This window comes from Drosophila takahashii, chromosome 2R (genome assembly GCF_030179915.1).
Source record: "Drosophila takahashii strain IR98-3 E-12201 chromosome 2R, DtakHiC1v2, whole genome shotgun sequence".
Taxonomy (NCBI): domain Eukaryota; kingdom Metazoa; phylum Arthropoda; class Insecta; order Diptera; family Drosophilidae; genus Drosophila; species Drosophila takahashii.
Window position 1 is genome coordinate 36,026,743 of NC_091679.1, and position 16,195 is coordinate 36,042,937.

Below are 16,195 nucleotides of genomic sequence, written 5' to 3' on the forward strand. Positions count from 1 at the left end.
TCCAAAGAAGTTAACAAATATTTGATCAAATTAAAACCATTTTATAATTAATGTTCTTTAAGTAGGTACTTTATTATCTTTGATGTTTGTCGTTTATTATATTACTTCATTTCATTCTACTAATTTTGTGTAATGTTAAAGACAACTATCCAAGTAAGAGCTTCTTCCTCTATTCTGCTCCAATTTTAAGAAGAACTTGCATTATCCAGTCCATATAGTTGGCCACATTTGTGTTAACACTTCGACCTCCCTTTGCACATTTTTCAGATCCATAGCTGACAATACCGTACTGAACGGTCCGAATTTCTCCATAGTAAATGATCTCTGCGCTCAAAGGACCTCCAGAATCTCCTACGCAGGTATCACTAGTTTCACTGCCGGCACAAATCTGGGATTGATCAACCGAAGTACCAAATTGTGTTATACAATACAAAGGATACGCCTTAGATAGAGTTGTTTTTTGCAATATTTTACTCTTTTGTCCGTTTTCAAGCATACCCCAGCCGGTGACTTTGAATCGTAAAACATTTTCCATTTGCACGTTCAGGAGAAGGCATATCGGCCTAACATAGTCTAAGGAAAATATTTTTAGTTTGGTAGGTCCTTGGAGGTTTATACCATTTAAATACCTGAGAACTGCACCATTTGCGCCATTCGAAGAAGTCCAATATCGTGCTCACCGTTTCCGGTATAGTTGAATCTTGAATGAGCAATTATGCTATCGACATTTATATAATAGGCTCTTGGTGTGTCGTATTCGCCCAATCGCACGGTCCTGCAAAATAAAACTTGGTAAATCTCTAGGCAAAAATTTCAACAGAAGCACGAACATGTGATAATTTGATAGGCAATGCGCTGCCGTCAGAACAAATCCTGCAAGAGATTATTGGATTAACCTAAATTCTAGTCAATTATTAAGTTAAAATACATACGCGAAGTGATGAGGGAGCCGCCACAAGTTTCATTACCCATTACCATTACCATTACCATCCATGGATTCGAGAGAATGTCTGTATCTTCACCTCCAGCTATTTTCCCAAAAGCTTCGGTACTACCTAATTTTCCGCAATCCCTCTCCAGCAAGAAGGCTGATCCATTTTTAGGCACAAGAAACAGGCAGGCCACGACCGCAATAACCACTGTTACTCTCATAATGGCTCTTGAAAGACAATGAAAAGCACCCAGCACGCGATTCTTTTATAGGAACTCCTTATCACCAATTCTAGGTAGAACAAATTGAACCGAATTTAAAATCCAAAAACGACCGAATTTTATAATTATTTTTTTAATGATTTTTTCTTGTGAACTGCGATTAATAGATTGAGCAACACAAATCTACATCAAAAGATTTCTTAAGAATTTAATTCTTATCAAAAATGAAATTATGGGCTTATAAATAAATTGTGAGCACTATGTACATGAAGAATATTTAAATTAGTTAATTTTTAAATTTAATTAAGTATTTATGATAAAATTGTAATACATAATTTCCATATGGAACTTAAACTAAATGTTACAATTTAATTTTCACTTGGACTCACTGCCGGCACAAATCTGGCTTTGATCAACTGTAAACCAAAAACAAGAGGGAACGTTATAGTCGGATGCCCCGACTATCAGATACCCGTTACTCAGGTAAAGGGAGTGCGAGGGAGATGGAGATAGAGATAGAAAACGTTGATCACGCATAACTTTTTAACGAATGGTCCGATTTGAAAAATTTCTTCTACATTTCGATAGGTATTGATAAACACAATAAAACTGCATTTTTACTTTTCCAAAATATTAAAATTTTTAAAATCGTATATAAGCGATTGTGGGCGTTAGAGGGGGCGTGGCACCATTTTGAAACAAACTTGCGCTGCGTAGGAACTCCTAGAATCTGCATGCAAAATGTCAACCTTCTAGCTTTTATAGTTTCTGAGATCTCAGCGTTCATACAGACAGACAGACGGACAGACGGACAGACGGACAGACAGACGGACAGACGGACAGACGGACAGACGGACATGGCTAGATCGACTCGGCTAGTGATCCTGATCAAGAATATATATACTTTATGGGGTCGGAAACGCTTCCTTCTCCCTGTTACATACTTTTGCACGAATACAATATACCCTTTTACTCTACGAGTAACGGGTATAACAAGAGAGAACGCTATAGTCGGGTGCCCCGACTATCAGATACCCGTTACTCAGCTAAAGGGAGTGCGAAAGAGATGGAGAAAAACTTTAATCCGCCGTAACTTTTTAACGAATGGTCCGATTTAAAAAATTTCTTCTACATTTCGATAGGTATTGATAAACACAATTAAACTGCATTTTTACTTTTCCAAAATATTGAAATTTTTAAAATCGTATATAAGCGATTGTGGGCGTTAGAGGGGGCGTGGCACCCTTTTGAAACAAACTTGCGCTGCGTAGGAACTCCTAGAATCTGCATGCAAAATGTCAATCTTCTAGCTTTTATAGTTTCCGAGATCTCAGCGTTCATACAGACAGACAGACGGACAGACGGACAGACGGACAGACAGACGGACAGACGGACAGACGGACAGACGGACAGACGGACAGACGGACATGGCTAGATCGACTCGGCTAGTGATCCTGATCAAGAATATATATACTTTATGGGGTCGGAAACGCTTCCTTCTCCCTGTTACATACTTTTGCACGAATACAATATACCCTTTTACTCTACGAGTAACGGGTATAACAAGAGAGAACGCTATAGTCGGGTGCCCCGACTATCAGATACCCGTTACTCAGCTAAAGGGAGTGCGAAAGAGATGGAGAAAAACTTTAATCCGCCGTAACTTTTTAACGAATGGTCCGATTTAAAAAATTTCTTCTACATTTCGATAGGTATTGATAAACACAATTAAACTGCATTTTTACTTTTCCAAAATATTGAAATTTTTAAAATCGTATATAAGCGATTGTGGGCGTTAGAGGGGGCGTGGCACCCTTTTGAAACAAACTTGCGCTGCGTAGGAACTCCTAGAATCTGCATGCAAAATGTCAATCTTCTAGCTTTTGTAGTTTCCGTGAGATTCTCCACGCATATTCTTGGGCTTCCTACGCAGCGCAAGTTTATTTTAGCCGAGTGCCACGCCCCCTCTAACGCCCACAATAGCCCACTAACGATTTTAAAATGTGTCTGGCGCCCACACCTTTTAAGATTTCCGAGAAGTATAAATGCAATTTTGTTGTGTATATTTATACCTATCGAAATGTAGAAGACATTTTTCAAATCGGACCATTCATTAAAAAGTTATACGCAATCAAAAATTATATATCTATCTCCCTCGCACTCCCTTTAGCTGAGTTACGATTATTAGTCGGGACACGAACCCGACTATAGCGTTCTCTCTTGTTTATATGTAACTTTTTCAAAACTCAATATTTTTCAAAAGTGTAGAAGCAAAAAGTTGCTTACATCTACGAGCATATTTCTGTAAAAGTACTATAGAAATTCCAACGAAGCTTAATCCTACAGTGTTTAGCTTGAACCATTATTTTTTGCACCTTCAAAAAGGATAAGGTGACGAACGATTCAAAATTTTTTTAAGTCTAAAAGCAGAACGTTGCTTATCTACTGAGCGTATTTGTGTAAAAGTACGATTAGAAATTCCAATGGAGCCAAATCCCACAGCGTTTGGCGTGAACGATCCTTTCCAACTGACGGCACAGCTTAAAACAATACAAACCTACAGCATTTATTGTTATCTGGTAATTATACCCGTTACTCGTAGAGTAAAAGGGTATATTGTATTCGTGCAAAAGTATGTAACAGCTAGAAGGAAGCATTTCCGACCCTATAAAGTATATATATTGTTGATCAGGGTCACTAGCCGAGTCGATATAGCCATGTCCGTATGAACGCTGAGATCTCGGAAACTATAAAAGCTAGAAGATTGACATTTTGCATACAGATTCTAGGAGTTCCTACGCAGCGCAAGTTTGTTTCAAAAGGGTGCCACGCCCCCTCTAACGCCCACAATCGCTTATTCAATATTTCGAAAAAGTAAAAATGCAGTTTTATTGTGTTTATCAATACCTATCGAAATGTAGAAGAAATTTTTTAAATAGGACCATTCGTTAAAAAGTTACGGCGGATCAAAGTTTTTATCTCCTTCGCACTCCCTTTAGCTGAGTAACGGGTATCTGGTATTCAAGGCATCCACGATAAGAGGAGGAGACTAAATTTATTTGGAATTTTTGTCATGACGTCATATGTGAGATTCGACGAGTTCGTCACTCACTCTACACTCCTCTATTATTTAATTTTATTCTACTAATGTTGCGTAATGTTGGATACAATTATCCAATCCAGCTTCTTCCTCTAGTCAGCTCTGTTTTTAATAAGAGCTCGCATTATCCAGTCCATATAGTTGGCCACATTTGTGTTAACACTTAGACCTCCCTTTGCACAAATTTGAGATCCATAACTGACAATACCGTACTGAACGGTCCGAACTTCTCCATTGTAATTGATCTCTGCGGTCAAGGGACCTCCAGAGTCTCCCACGCAGGTATCACTAGTTTCACTGCCGGTACAAATCTGGTATTGATCAACCGTTTTTTCATATTTCGTCATACAATACGAAGGATACACTTTAGATAGAGTGGTTTTTTGCAATATGTTACTCATTTGGCCATTTTCAAGCATACCCCAGCCGGTGACGTTAAAACGTAAAACATTTTCCATTTGCACATTCAGGAGGAGGCATATTGGCCTGACATAGTCTGAGGAAAATATTTTTAGTTGGATAGGTCCTTGGAGGTTATACCATTTAATTACCTGAGAACTGCACCTTTTGCGCCATTCGAAGAAGTCCAATATCATGCTCACCGTATCCGATATTGTTGAATCCAGAATGAGCAATTTTCTTATCGACATTTATATTATAGGCTTTTGATGTGCCGTATTCGCCTAATCGCACGGTCCTGCAAAATAAAACTTGGTAAATCTCTAGGGAAAAATTCAACAGAAGCACTAACATGCTAAAATTTGATAAGCAATGCGCTGCCGTCAGAACAAATCCTGCAAGAGATTATTGGATTAACCTAAATTCTAGTCAATTATTAAGTTAAAATACATACGCGAAGTGATGAGGGAGCCGCCACAAGTTTCATTACCCATTACCATTACCATTACCATCCATGGATTCGAGAGAATGTCTGTATCTTTACCTCCAGCTATTTTTCCAATAGCTTCTGTACTACCTAATTTACCGCAATCCCTCTCCAGCAAGAAGGCTGATCCATTTTTAGGCACAAGAAACAGGCAGACCACGACCGCAATAACCACTGTTACTCTCATAATGGCTTTTGAAAGACTGAATGAAAAGCCCCCAGCACGCGATTCTTTTATAGGAACTCCTTATCACCAAATCTTGAGAGAACAAATTGACCACACCCCGAAAAAAATTAAAAACATTTTTCATGATTTAAGAACAATCCGTTCGCTATTTGTCGTTCATAAAAAACGAACGTCATATAAATTATATGACAATGTTCTTAAAACCACCCCATTTTTTTGGAATCCAACTCTATTTTTTCGGTCAACTTTTGTGAACGAGCGTTCATGAATTGTCAACAAACGGCCTTACGCACTTTTTTACCCCGTTTGGTATTGATTTTTTACCGTTTCGAACTTTTTTTTTTTCTGGGTGGCAATATTTAAAATCCAAAAACATCAGAATTTTATAACCTGGGATCAAAAGATTTCCTACGAATTTAATCCGTATCAAAAATGAAATTTTGGGATTATAAATAATTTGTTAGCACCAAGTTTCAAAATGAACAATATTTAAATTAGTTAATTTAAAAGTTTAATTAAATAAACTTATTCCACATTGCACCTAAACTACATGTAACAGCTTTATTTTCACTTGGAGGAAGCAAATATTTTGTGAATGTATGTATATTGTTTTTGCAGCAACTTAAATAAATATGGTAATGGTAAAGTTCAATGCAAAATTATTAAAGTTAACCTGTTCTATTGCAGCAGAGGGCTGACCCAGTTAAATTTAACTCAATATCATTTGAGTTGCGAGTCATAACACCTATAATCCAGTTCATGTAGTGCGTCACATTTGTGTAAACACCTAGACCTTTACAATTGGGAGATCCATAGCTGACAATTCCGTATAGAACGGGCCGAACTTCTCCGTTGTAATTGACCTCTGCGCTCAAAGGACCTCCAGAGTCTCCATCACATGAGTCACTGGAATTACTGCCGGCACAAATCTGGCTTTGATCAACTATATACTTATGTTTATTGGCACAACGCCTACGATCTATTTCAGATACAGTGGCAGTCTGCAGAATAGGACTAAATTCACTATTGGCAAGTCTACCCCAGCCGGTAACTTTAAATCGTGATACGATTGGCATTTCCACACTGTAGAGCAGACATATCGGTCTAATATAATCTAGGAAAAATACCTTTAGTTTAGGAGGTACTTGGTGGTTATCAAAGGAAATTACCTGAGAACAGGACCTCCATGGCCATTCGAAGGAGTCCTATGTCATACTGTTCGTTGTTTGATTCAAGGTATTCTTGGGGAAACATTCTTCGATCGACTTCGAATTCATAAATTTTTCTCGGATGCCGCGTATCGTATTCGCCCAATCGCACCGTCCTGTAATTAACAATTGGGGTATCTCATCGGAAACATTTTAAAAATGCACTTACATATTGACATTGGAAATGCAGTGCGCCGCCGTGACAACGAAACCTGCAAAAGAATAGAAGCGTATTGGACGAAATTAAAATGAAACCAATTGAAGACATATAATACATACGAGAAGTGATGAGGGATCCGCCACAAGTCGAATTGCCCAATACCATTACCCTAACCATCCACGGATTTGAGTATATGTCTGCATTTTGACCTCCAACGATCCTAAAACCTATTCTTTTTGTCTTTGCACAGTTGCTATCGAGCAGGGAGGCTGATCCTGTTCTAGATCCAAGAAATAGGCAGGCCAGGATCGCAATTAAAGCTAATACTTTCTTCATGGTTTTGGGCAGACTACTTTAGATGCCTTCTACGCGCGATTCTTTTATACAGTAAAAGCTTATCGACCTTTCTTCGGAAATACTTTAAATTCAAATAAAATAACCAAAGGGCCGGAAATTAAATCTAATCTCTTCTTATGAATATTAAGCAATAAAAATGTATACCGATTTTCAATATTTTTCATCAAATTACAATGAAACAACGATTACTTATAGATCGAGGGGGGTGTGAGGCCAAATATGAAATTTTTTATTTTTTATCGAACATTGAATTATTTAGTTTTAAAGAAAGTATGACTACTCAGAGCTCTTGCGGTAGCCCTTATTTGGCTTTAGAATGAATTTTTGAGTACAATTTAAATTAAAATTTCTTTTTGTTTATACATTTTCTCATCAATGCAACCCCTTCCTAAATTTAAAGTAGTCATCAAGACAGTGACCAATCCAGCATTCATATTCATTCATATTCACAAAATTAGGTATACGTACGTACTTGAAATAAATGAATCATTTTAAATATATGTCTTGGACCAGTGCAACATACGTCAATTATAAGCGAAGACCCCAGGGGAGGAACTAATATATTATATACAATATCATTTCAGTCAGAAAGTGTGACTGAGACGTTTTCCGACCCTATATTCTAAAACGGAGAAATATAGAGGAATCGATCTAGCCATTGTCTGTCTGTACACAAACTAGTCTCTCAGTTTCGGGGTGAAACCTTCTCAAAAGTCTTATTTCTATTACAGGTAGTAATATTTTGTATTTTTCGCTTGATTTAATTTTATTAAAATTGGAAGACTTTATTGTATAGCTGCTATAGGAACGATCGGAAAATGAATGAGAAATTAAAAGGAAACAAGAGAGAACGCTATAGTCGGGTTGTTGTCCCGACTATCTAATACCCGTCACTCAGCTAAAGGGAGTGCGAACGCTGTGTCGGGTTGGTGTCCCGACTAATAATCGTAACTCAGCTAAAGGGAGTGCGAGGGAGATAGATATATAATTTTTGATTGCGTATAACTTTTTAATGAATGGTCCGATTTGAAAAATGTCTTCTACATTTCGATAGGTATAAATATACACAACAAAATTGCATTTATACTTCTCGGAAATCTTTAAAGATGTGGGCGCAGGACCCATTTTAAAATCGTTAGTGGGCGATTGTGGGCGTTAGAGGGGGCGTGGCGCTCGGCTAAAATAAACTTGCGCTGCGTAGGAAGCCAAAGAATATGTGTGGGAAATCTCAACCTTCTAGCTTTTGTAGTTTCTGAGATCTCAGCGTTCATACAGACGGACAGACGGACAGACAGACAGACGGACAGACGGACAGACGGACAGACGGACAGACGGACAGACGGACAGACGGACAGACGGACAGACGGACAGACGGACATGGCTAGATCGACTCGGCTAGTGACCCTGATCAAGAATATATATACTTTATGGGGTCGGAAACGCTTCCTTCTAGCTGTTACATACTTTTGCACGAATCTAGTATACCCTTTTACTCTACGAGTAACGGGTATAAAAAACTAAAGCATCACCTAGCAAACAAAAAACAAAAAAAAATGTACAGAGACTGGGGATTGAACCGAGGACGTCGATTGTTTGATTTGTTTAGTGCTAAATTTCCCAAGACATTTACATATCATATGTGTTTCATTTGCAACTAGTTAAATTCCAGTTGCCTTTTAACTAGACCTTAATATGTAATTGTTCTACCAGTTAAATATTTTTAAGGTTTTTTTTGTCAGAAAGGTACTAGTCCGAGACAAGTTTCTTTTTTACTAGTTTTGTATCAATCATTTTTTCGACTAGCACAAGTTTTCTAGACCCTGTGTAGTCCAAATGCATTCAGACAAATTCCGGTTGCTTTATAATAGTTGTATAACTAGTTGTTTTTCAGACTAGTTCGCATTTTTCCTGTAGGGTTAAGTTTCGGACTTTTTTCGAATTTCTTCCTATATCCCAATTGCGCCAGTTTTCATTTCATTTTAAAGTCAATAGATCAGAGCTTAACTTTGCCATACAGATTTTTATGATTGGATAAGTGATGGCAGCCCAGCAGCTCGACAAAGTAAGTCGGCTGTAAATATCGTATAAACTCGAAATAAATCCGTTGAAAAATTATAATTGGTACAAACTTAAAGCTTTCATCCTACCGAATTAAACAAGCCGGATATGGCCCAAATGCATGGAAAATTGGATTTGTGGTGGATTTTTAAAGCTCGGATTTTTCAACTTTTTTTGGTTGACAGAGTCGATGTTTAAGATTTATCATAGGCCTTTATTTTAGTTTATTCTTTTACAGTGATAAAGACTGGCTCACTTGAAGTTCCATTCGAGTGGCGATTCTTAAGATCTGTAATCCAGTTCATATAGTACGACACATATGTGTAAACACCTCGACCTCTACAACTTTTCGATCCAGAGCTGACAATTCCGTATAGCATGGGCCGAAATTCTCCGTGGTAATCGATCTCTGCGCTCAAAGGCCCCCCAGAGTAGCCAGCACATGAATCACTGGTTTGACTGCCGGCACAAATCCTACTCGTATCTCGCCCGGCAAACCATATCCAGGTACAATACATACGATTCACAGTGGCGTTCTGAAGAATGCGACCCATTTCACCATTTTCAAGCATACCCCAGCCAGTGACCTTAAATTGAAATTTGAATGGCGTTTCCTCATTGTAGAGTAGGCATATCGGTCTGATATAATCTAAAGAAACGACCTTTAGTTTAGGAGTTTAGTTTAGGAGCTGGTTATCCCATGAATTTACCTGAGAGCAGCACATCTATTTTCATTCGAAGGAGTCCTATGTCATCCAGGTTTATATCGCGTTTTTTAGGAACCCATTTTCCATCGACAGGGAATTCAAAATTTCCGACGGGGTTCCTCGTAGATTCACCCAAGCGCACCGACCTGTAAATAGAAATTGGAGTACCACATCGGAAACATTTTAAAAATGCACTTACATGCTATCATTGGAAAGGCAATGCAACGCTGTCAAAACAAAACCTACAAAATCAAACAAAATTGGATTAAATAAAAATAAAATTAAATATATTGATCAACTACATACGAGAAGTGATGAGAGAGCCGCCACATTTTGATTCACCCATTATCAAAACTCTAACCATCCAAGGATCTGAGGATATTGGCGATGTCCTTGATTTTACGCATTTGGGTTCGAGCAGGGAGGCTAGTCCCCTTTTAGTACTTAGAAGCTGGCAGGCCAGGATCGCAATTACAACTAATACTTTCTTCATGATTTTGCGGGGACTGAATGAGAACCAACATGCTCGCTATTCCTTTTATATAGTAAAGGGCTATGGGCGTTTATTGCGAAAACCTTATGAAAGATCCATAGGCAGGAAATAACTTATAATTTCATGCTTTCTTATGGTTATTAACACAAAGCTATACATCGATGCTTAACAGTTTTCCTCAGAATACGATAACTTTATAGACGGATACAGAGGGGGACTGGTCCAAAAGCCTCCCATTTTTCCACTAAAATCTATCAATCTGTGTATTAATTTACGACAAGATCGATTTTTTCCTTAGAATATCATTAGATTACGTTTGGATGTGTGGAGTACACGAGAAATTTGTTTCATTACAATGTATTTCTTATCAATAAAATGATTTATTGGTTTTAAAGAAAGTGTGGATACTGACAGAAATTCATTTTAAAGAAACAACTTCACATACGTCATTATAAACCGTAGCACTTCCACTTATCAACAAATACAAAAAGCACATGTATTTGCTACTACGAGTCCATATTCAAAGAACTAAACTAATCTAACTAGACCCAACACTGTCTTTCTGAAATTATGATCTTATTTTTATAAATATGAAAAAACATGAATTGTTTTTATAGCTTTTTTAGTGATGATTTGCTTTACATACATAAATAAAATAAAATTTTATTATTATAAACTAAAATTATTATGTATAGTATTTTCAACTAATGTTCTCCTTTTGTAGATTGGGTCCATAGAACGACGCTGGTAGAGATGATATTTGTGTCGCGATCTCTTCCAGTTCTTTTCTGTTTAAACACATTTGTCGTAGGTCAGTAACGAGCGTGAGAAAGCATTCGTCAGTACCATTTTTTTTATTGCTGCTGCGATAAGGCAGGCCGTCGATGAAAATGGGAAGTCCTGATAACGAAATAGTAAGAATTGTGGTGAGTTAACCCCTTGAGACCGTAAAGTTGGATATGGTCACTTCGTTGGAAATCGAAGAAATATATTTTGCAAATAAACTTCGGTTACTAGGCTCGAATATCATTATAATCTGCATTTGGATCGAATTTGAAAAAAAATATATACTTAAAATATTTCAAGAATTATAAAATTACTCGTTCGACGCATATGAAAATTATAATGAAGTTTAAAAAATCGGTTTTCCATTTCGTTTTAATAATTATTAAAGTAAGGGAGTTTAAAAAACTTTAAGTCGAAGGCAACAGTACGTATGAGTAATAATCTGCGAAGACAACGCGCAGATCCTACAACGCATTTTATCAAAAAATTATTATTTAATGCTTTAACTTGCATCTTATAAGCAAGAAAGAATACGACCATACAAATTTCCATGCATATGTGAAATTCCCTAAGGGCCATCTGAAAATCATCTCAGATAGAATATTACTTTGTAATTACAGTAAATGCTGCTCTGTGCTCTCCGCAGTTCTGTTCAACATCGTACTGTATTTAATTTAAGATAAGCTCCCCCAACTTGTTGTAGCTTTGCATAGATATCCGACCGAGCTCAGCTCAATCTGTACTATGTATATTTTCTATCGATGGGCACTCCCATGAAAGTGTCACCCTTGGATCGCTTTACGCCCCACTGAGCGCCGACGAGCGATAGCTAGATCGAATCAATTAAATGCAAACTGCCCAAATTAATTGAAAATCAGTCGAAACCAGTGGCACTCTCAAATCGGTCGTGTGTGGTCAAAAAAAAAAAAACGCAAAATAAAATGCTGCAGGAAAATCCAGATAAGTCGAATATGGCGAACAAATCGTTAGGATACGCCCTTAAACGGAGAAAAGATCGTTTTGTGGTCGAGCCAACCGTGGGAATCGAGAATCCAGCCTACGAACCCGATCTGGGTGGAGATATATCCTCAATCGGTGTCACCAATCGACAATGGCGAGTATATATCATCACTTATTATTAAGATGCAGCACAATTTAAGGCATGGGAAAATCTGAAGTTTTTGTGGCTAAAAACCAATAGTCATTATATTTTAGAAAATTATAATTTTATTAAATACATATTTATAAAGAAAAGATAACAATATTAATAATGAAAGAAATCTAAAATAATTACACTTTTTAAAGCTGTATATTTGTCAAGCTATAAAGAAACTTAATTAAACTTTAGTATCAAAAATAGAAATCAAACTTAAGCTGACTAACTAGAAACCCATGACGTGCTTGGTCTTGGGTCTCTTAGCTGGCCTGGGATTAGGATCACCCTCGATAATAGTATTCTGTCCGGGCAGCAGAAGAGAATGCTCGTGCCTAAAGTTGACAGGCGGTTCTTTTTTGGGTGTGATTAATTGCTCCTTAATGTGCTCATTGCTCTCGAGGATTGGAACCTCTGAGTAGTCAGCCGTGGTGGCGCCATATAGCTTGCGAAGATTCGTTCCCGGCACCAGGTCGGGATTTCCCTCCGTCGCCTCGTCTTCCCTGGACACCTCTGGCTGGCTGGGCAGTTGGTCCAACCAATTGGCCATTCGTTTCTCCGGCTCCATTTGCTTATCCTGCAAGCGCTCCTGGAACATTTCCCTGCTAACGTCTCGAGTGAAATCGTACTCCTCCATATCCCACACATCTATCAAACTGCGAGTCAACCAATCCGTGTAGTGAGACATCTGGTAAGCGGACTTTTGCCACGATCCACGGTTTATGCCCTTGTCTTTTTTGATATTTGTTTTGCCGGGAGTTTTCTTTTTGGTTGACTGTTTTGGTTTCTCCTTGGTTTTCTTCTTGGATTTCTTCTTAGTTTTACCTTCGGTTTTTATTGGTTTATCGGCTGGCTTTTCTGAGCTTTCTTTTTCCTCCTCTGGAACATCTGAATCTTCTATTCCATAGTCAATTTCGATTTCTTCTACTATCAAAGGTTTTTCCTCGGGTTTCGATCTTTTGGCGGCTTCTTGAAAAATGTCTCTAATTTCCGGTATGGCCTGGACTTCGGTGCAGCGAAGGCTCTGACGTTGGACGCGCTCCTGGATGATACTGGCACAGTAACGGATGGCTTCCGTGGTATGGAGACCGGTTCTTATCTCCTGGACGTGCTCCTCTTCGTCTCTAAGCGTTAGCCTTTGGCAGTAAACATCTCCCAAGCTGTTGGCACTTAAAAGCTGGGCAAAAGCGTTATCACTTGCCGCTTCCAATCGATTGAAACGCAGTCCTGTGAGGCAGGTCTTTACCCTTTCCGTAAGATCAGCGTAGACATTCACAAAACCCCTCAAACGAGCGTCTACTAAAGCTTCCTCCAAGGTGGGCGGAGAAAAGGGAATTGCTGGTGAGAACATTTCATCCACACTCCTCGCCTTACATCCCTTCAGCTCACAAACACGCAGATCGCTGGGTAAAACTCCAGCTATTGCAACATATTCACTGTCCTGGTAGGCGCAGGTGTCCACAAAACTGGGCGGATAGGTCATCTGATGTGTCCAGGTGACCACCGAACGATCGGTCAGCTTCTTACCCAAACACCTCGTGTCCAAGCAGTGCAGTTTGTGATTACTGGCCACGTACAGAAGGTTGGGATTCATACTTTTGGCCATGCAGGAGAAACCTTCGCATGCCTTTGAGTGAACATTGCTGGCGAAGCAGGGATTTAGTGGCTGATCGCATCGCACATCCACGGTGAGCAGAACGGGCTGCGAAAGATAGTGAAAGGTGCTCCCATCCGCTGGCATTAGCTGTGCCCAGTTGCAGGTGTTCTGCTTCAGTCCCTTGAGCAGGCAAATGTTATGCTTGGCTATATCCTGTTGCGTCAGAATGTCCACGAAGCGCAAGGAGCGATCCTGGCAGGCCAAAGCCAAGTGATTGGCATTGCCCAGTGATTGAGAGGCGCTTATAAATGGAGCTTCCCGACTGCTGAACGTGCTGTGGCAAATCAGTTCGTAGTCTTCGGATTCCAGCTTCCCGCCTCGCTTCAGTTCGTACAGGAAGACCTCGTTGAGGCAGCGTGCCAGGAATTTATGGTTGGGAATCGGATCTAACCTTTCAAGCGGGAGCAGTTGAAAGATTTCGCTGGAGGCTGCTTCAATTTTAGCCGAATGCACTGGTTCCCACAGCTCCGCTTCGCCTTTAATCTGGGAAAAGTGCAGATCCCTGAGGCCATTACCGCTGACATGCAGGGCCATATGGCCGCCTCCTTGAAAAGGAATCGTGCTGAGGTTTCCCCCAGTGTAGTAGTAATCGTAGCTGTGCCGGAACGAGGGGTTATCCTGGCGGGCAATGTGCTCGGCCATCTCGAACAGGCTGACATCGTAGACCTTTTGGGAATGCTTTTGCTCCCGCTGCTTCATGCTCTTGGTTCGCCTTTGGTATTGAGTCTTGTGGAATTGCAATTGCCGCGTCCATTCCTCGTAGGCATGGGGTCTCACCACGCAGCTATCCACGCGGGGAGTCTGCCCATCTGGGGCCACGAACAGAGGCAGTGGCACCGTCACCAGGCAGCTGGGAAAATCCTGCGCCATGTCCTCGTCCTGGTCGTGGAGCATTTGGCCCAGCATGCCGGTGTTTGCACCAGGATAAGAGAAATGCGGTGCGTTCTCCAGGGTCCTTCGCAGATAGACTTCATCCTGTTGATCCTCGCCGAAATCGATCTCGTCATCGGATTCATTGGCCTTGCTCTTTCGCTGGGCATTCGCCAAGTTGAGGGCGTTCTGATATCGTCGCGGCATGATTCTGAAAAGGGTTTATCAATGGGTAATGTCGTTTTGTATGGGGTTGTAAAATATTAAACCTGCTTGCTGGCTGATAATTCCCGTTGAATCCACGCTATAAGGACTATTCATTCAGTAATCCAGTCATTAATATATTTAAATGGAAAATAAAACGGATAAATTCAAAACACATGCCGTTTCTGCTTCTTCTTGAGCGCTTAAAAAACAGCTGTTTAGAGTGATGGTATTGGGAAAACGAAAATATACCATGAGATCTAAATGAAAGTACTTGTAAAGTGTAGTTAGTGGAGACACCCTTCTGGCATAGCAAATACAACGCCCTGCCACAGCGGAGAGCCCCTAATGAATTAACAGACATTTTTCAATTCGATTTGCTGATATCAAGTTGAAGAATTTACACAGGATTAACTTAATTTTAAATTTTTCATATGCCAGCTTTTCCTTGTTAAGATTTCCATAAGCAGGTATCAAGCAGGTACAAATAAACAAAATTCTTATAGAATTATGTAGATTGAGGCATTGGGGATAATCAAAATTTGCAGATTTTTAAGCGATAGTTTGAGGATCAACTGCAAAATACTTGACTTAATAAAAATCTTCAAAATTTGGAGTATTTTTTTTTTAACAATTTCTGTTTACGTTTACATTTGATCAAAAGGTCGAAAGTATGCAACAAGGTATCAGTTGTCGAAAAGTGTCGAAATCAAGGCTTGAAGCAATTATAAAAATTCATAAAATTTAAATCTAATTAATTATAACATTGTTATTATTATTATAGCAATAATATAATTAAATTAAATTTTAATACTCTGCCAATGTAAGAAAACGTTGTATCTTAACATTGCTGTTAGAAAAGCCAGGAAAGAGCGCCAAATGGGCGAAAAGGGAAACTGGTTTAAAGCGCCCTCTAGCTTTCAATTGCTAATTGACAATCGCTGTGGAGCATCGATAGAGTCTCCAACCATCGATAGCATAATCGAAGCAACTCCATTTAACAGAAATGTTAAGATACAACGTTTTTTTACATTGGCAGAACTGTTAGTCCTCTGCCGCTGCTCTGACAATGTAAGAAAACGTTGCATCTTAACATTGCTGTTAAAGAAACCGTGAAAAGGCGCCAAATGGGCGAAAATGGGAAACTAGATTTAAAAACGGGGCGCCATCTAGGAAGCCAATTGGAACGAAAGACAATCGCTAGAGGTGGCAAACCA

At 39.2% G+C, this 16,195-nt stretch overlaps 6 protein-coding genes across 6 annotated transcripts; 1 reads left to right on the plus strand and 5 right to left on the minus strand.

Moving 5' to 3' along the window:
• Positions 1 to 71: 71 nt before the first annotated feature.
• Positions 72 to 1,293, minus strand: LOC108064693 (spaetzle-processing enzyme-like). The gene is made up of 4 exons (XM_017152319.3): positions 933 to 1,293; positions 831 to 873; positions 630 to 775; positions 72 to 573 (listed from the first exon to the last, which is right to left on the minus strand). The coding sequence occupies exons 1-4, from the start codon at positions 1,150 to 1,152 to the stop codon at positions 170 to 172; spliced, it is 813 nt and encodes a 270-aa protein (XP_017007808.2). The 5' UTR covers positions 1,153 to 1,293; the 3' UTR covers positions 72 to 169.
• A 2,764-nt stretch (positions 1,294 to 4,057) lies between these two features.
• On the minus strand, positions 4,058 to 5,325 carry LOC108064710 (serine protease grass-like). Its single transcript, XM_044393258.2, has 4 exons — positions 5,106 to 5,325; positions 5,004 to 5,046; positions 4,804 to 4,949; positions 4,058 to 4,748 (listed from the first exon to the last, which is right to left on the minus strand). Exons 1-4 carry the CDS (start codon positions 5,323 to 5,325, stop codon positions 4,345 to 4,347), a joined length of 813 nt encoding a protein of 270 aa, XP_044249193.2. The 3' UTR covers positions 4,058 to 4,344.
• Positions 5,326 to 5,993: 668 nt separating this feature from the next.
• On the minus strand, positions 5,994 to 8,384 carry LOC138912221 (serine protease 48-like; the record flags this gene model as incomplete). The annotated part of the gene is made up of 5 exons (XM_070212113.1): positions 5,994 to 6,439; positions 6,495 to 6,649; positions 6,703 to 6,745; positions 6,813 to 7,023; positions 8,334 to 8,384. Coding segments are annotated over 5 exons (906 nt in total), but the record flags the coding sequence as incomplete, so codon positions are not given.
• Positions 8,385 to 9,326: 942 nt separating this feature from the next.
• On the minus strand, positions 9,327 to 10,311 carry LOC123002687 (serine protease grass-like). The gene is made up of 4 exons (XM_070214079.1): positions 10,122 to 10,311; positions 10,015 to 10,057; positions 9,819 to 9,961; positions 9,327 to 9,757 (listed from the first exon to the last, which is right to left on the minus strand). The coding sequence occupies exons 1-4, from the start codon at positions 10,306 to 10,308 to the stop codon at positions 9,333 to 9,335; spliced, it is 798 nt and encodes a 265-aa protein (XP_070070180.1). The 5' UTR covers positions 10,309 to 10,311; the 3' UTR covers positions 9,327 to 9,332.
• Positions 10,312 to 12,034: 1,723 nt separating this feature from the next.
• Positions 12,035 to 12,236, plus strand: LOC123002688 (uncharacterized). Its single transcript, XM_044393048.2, has one exon. It carries the CDS (start codon positions 12,036 to 12,038, stop codon positions 12,234 to 12,236), a length of 201 nt encoding a protein of 66 aa, XP_044248983.1. The 5' UTR covers position 12,035.
• A 100-nt stretch (positions 12,237 to 12,336) lies between these two features.
• On the minus strand, positions 12,337 to 15,183 carry TAF1C-like (TATA box-binding protein-associated factor RNA polymerase I subunit C-like). Its single transcript, XM_044393155.2, has 2 exons — positions 15,044 to 15,183; positions 12,337 to 14,985 (listed from the first exon to the last, which is right to left on the minus strand). Exon 2 carries the CDS (start codon positions 14,979 to 14,981, stop codon positions 12,477 to 12,479), a length of 2,505 nt encoding a protein of 834 aa, XP_044249090.1. The 5' UTR covers positions 14,982 to 14,985; positions 15,044 to 15,183; the 3' UTR covers positions 12,337 to 12,476.
• Positions 15,184 to 16,195: the final 1,012 nt, after the last annotated feature.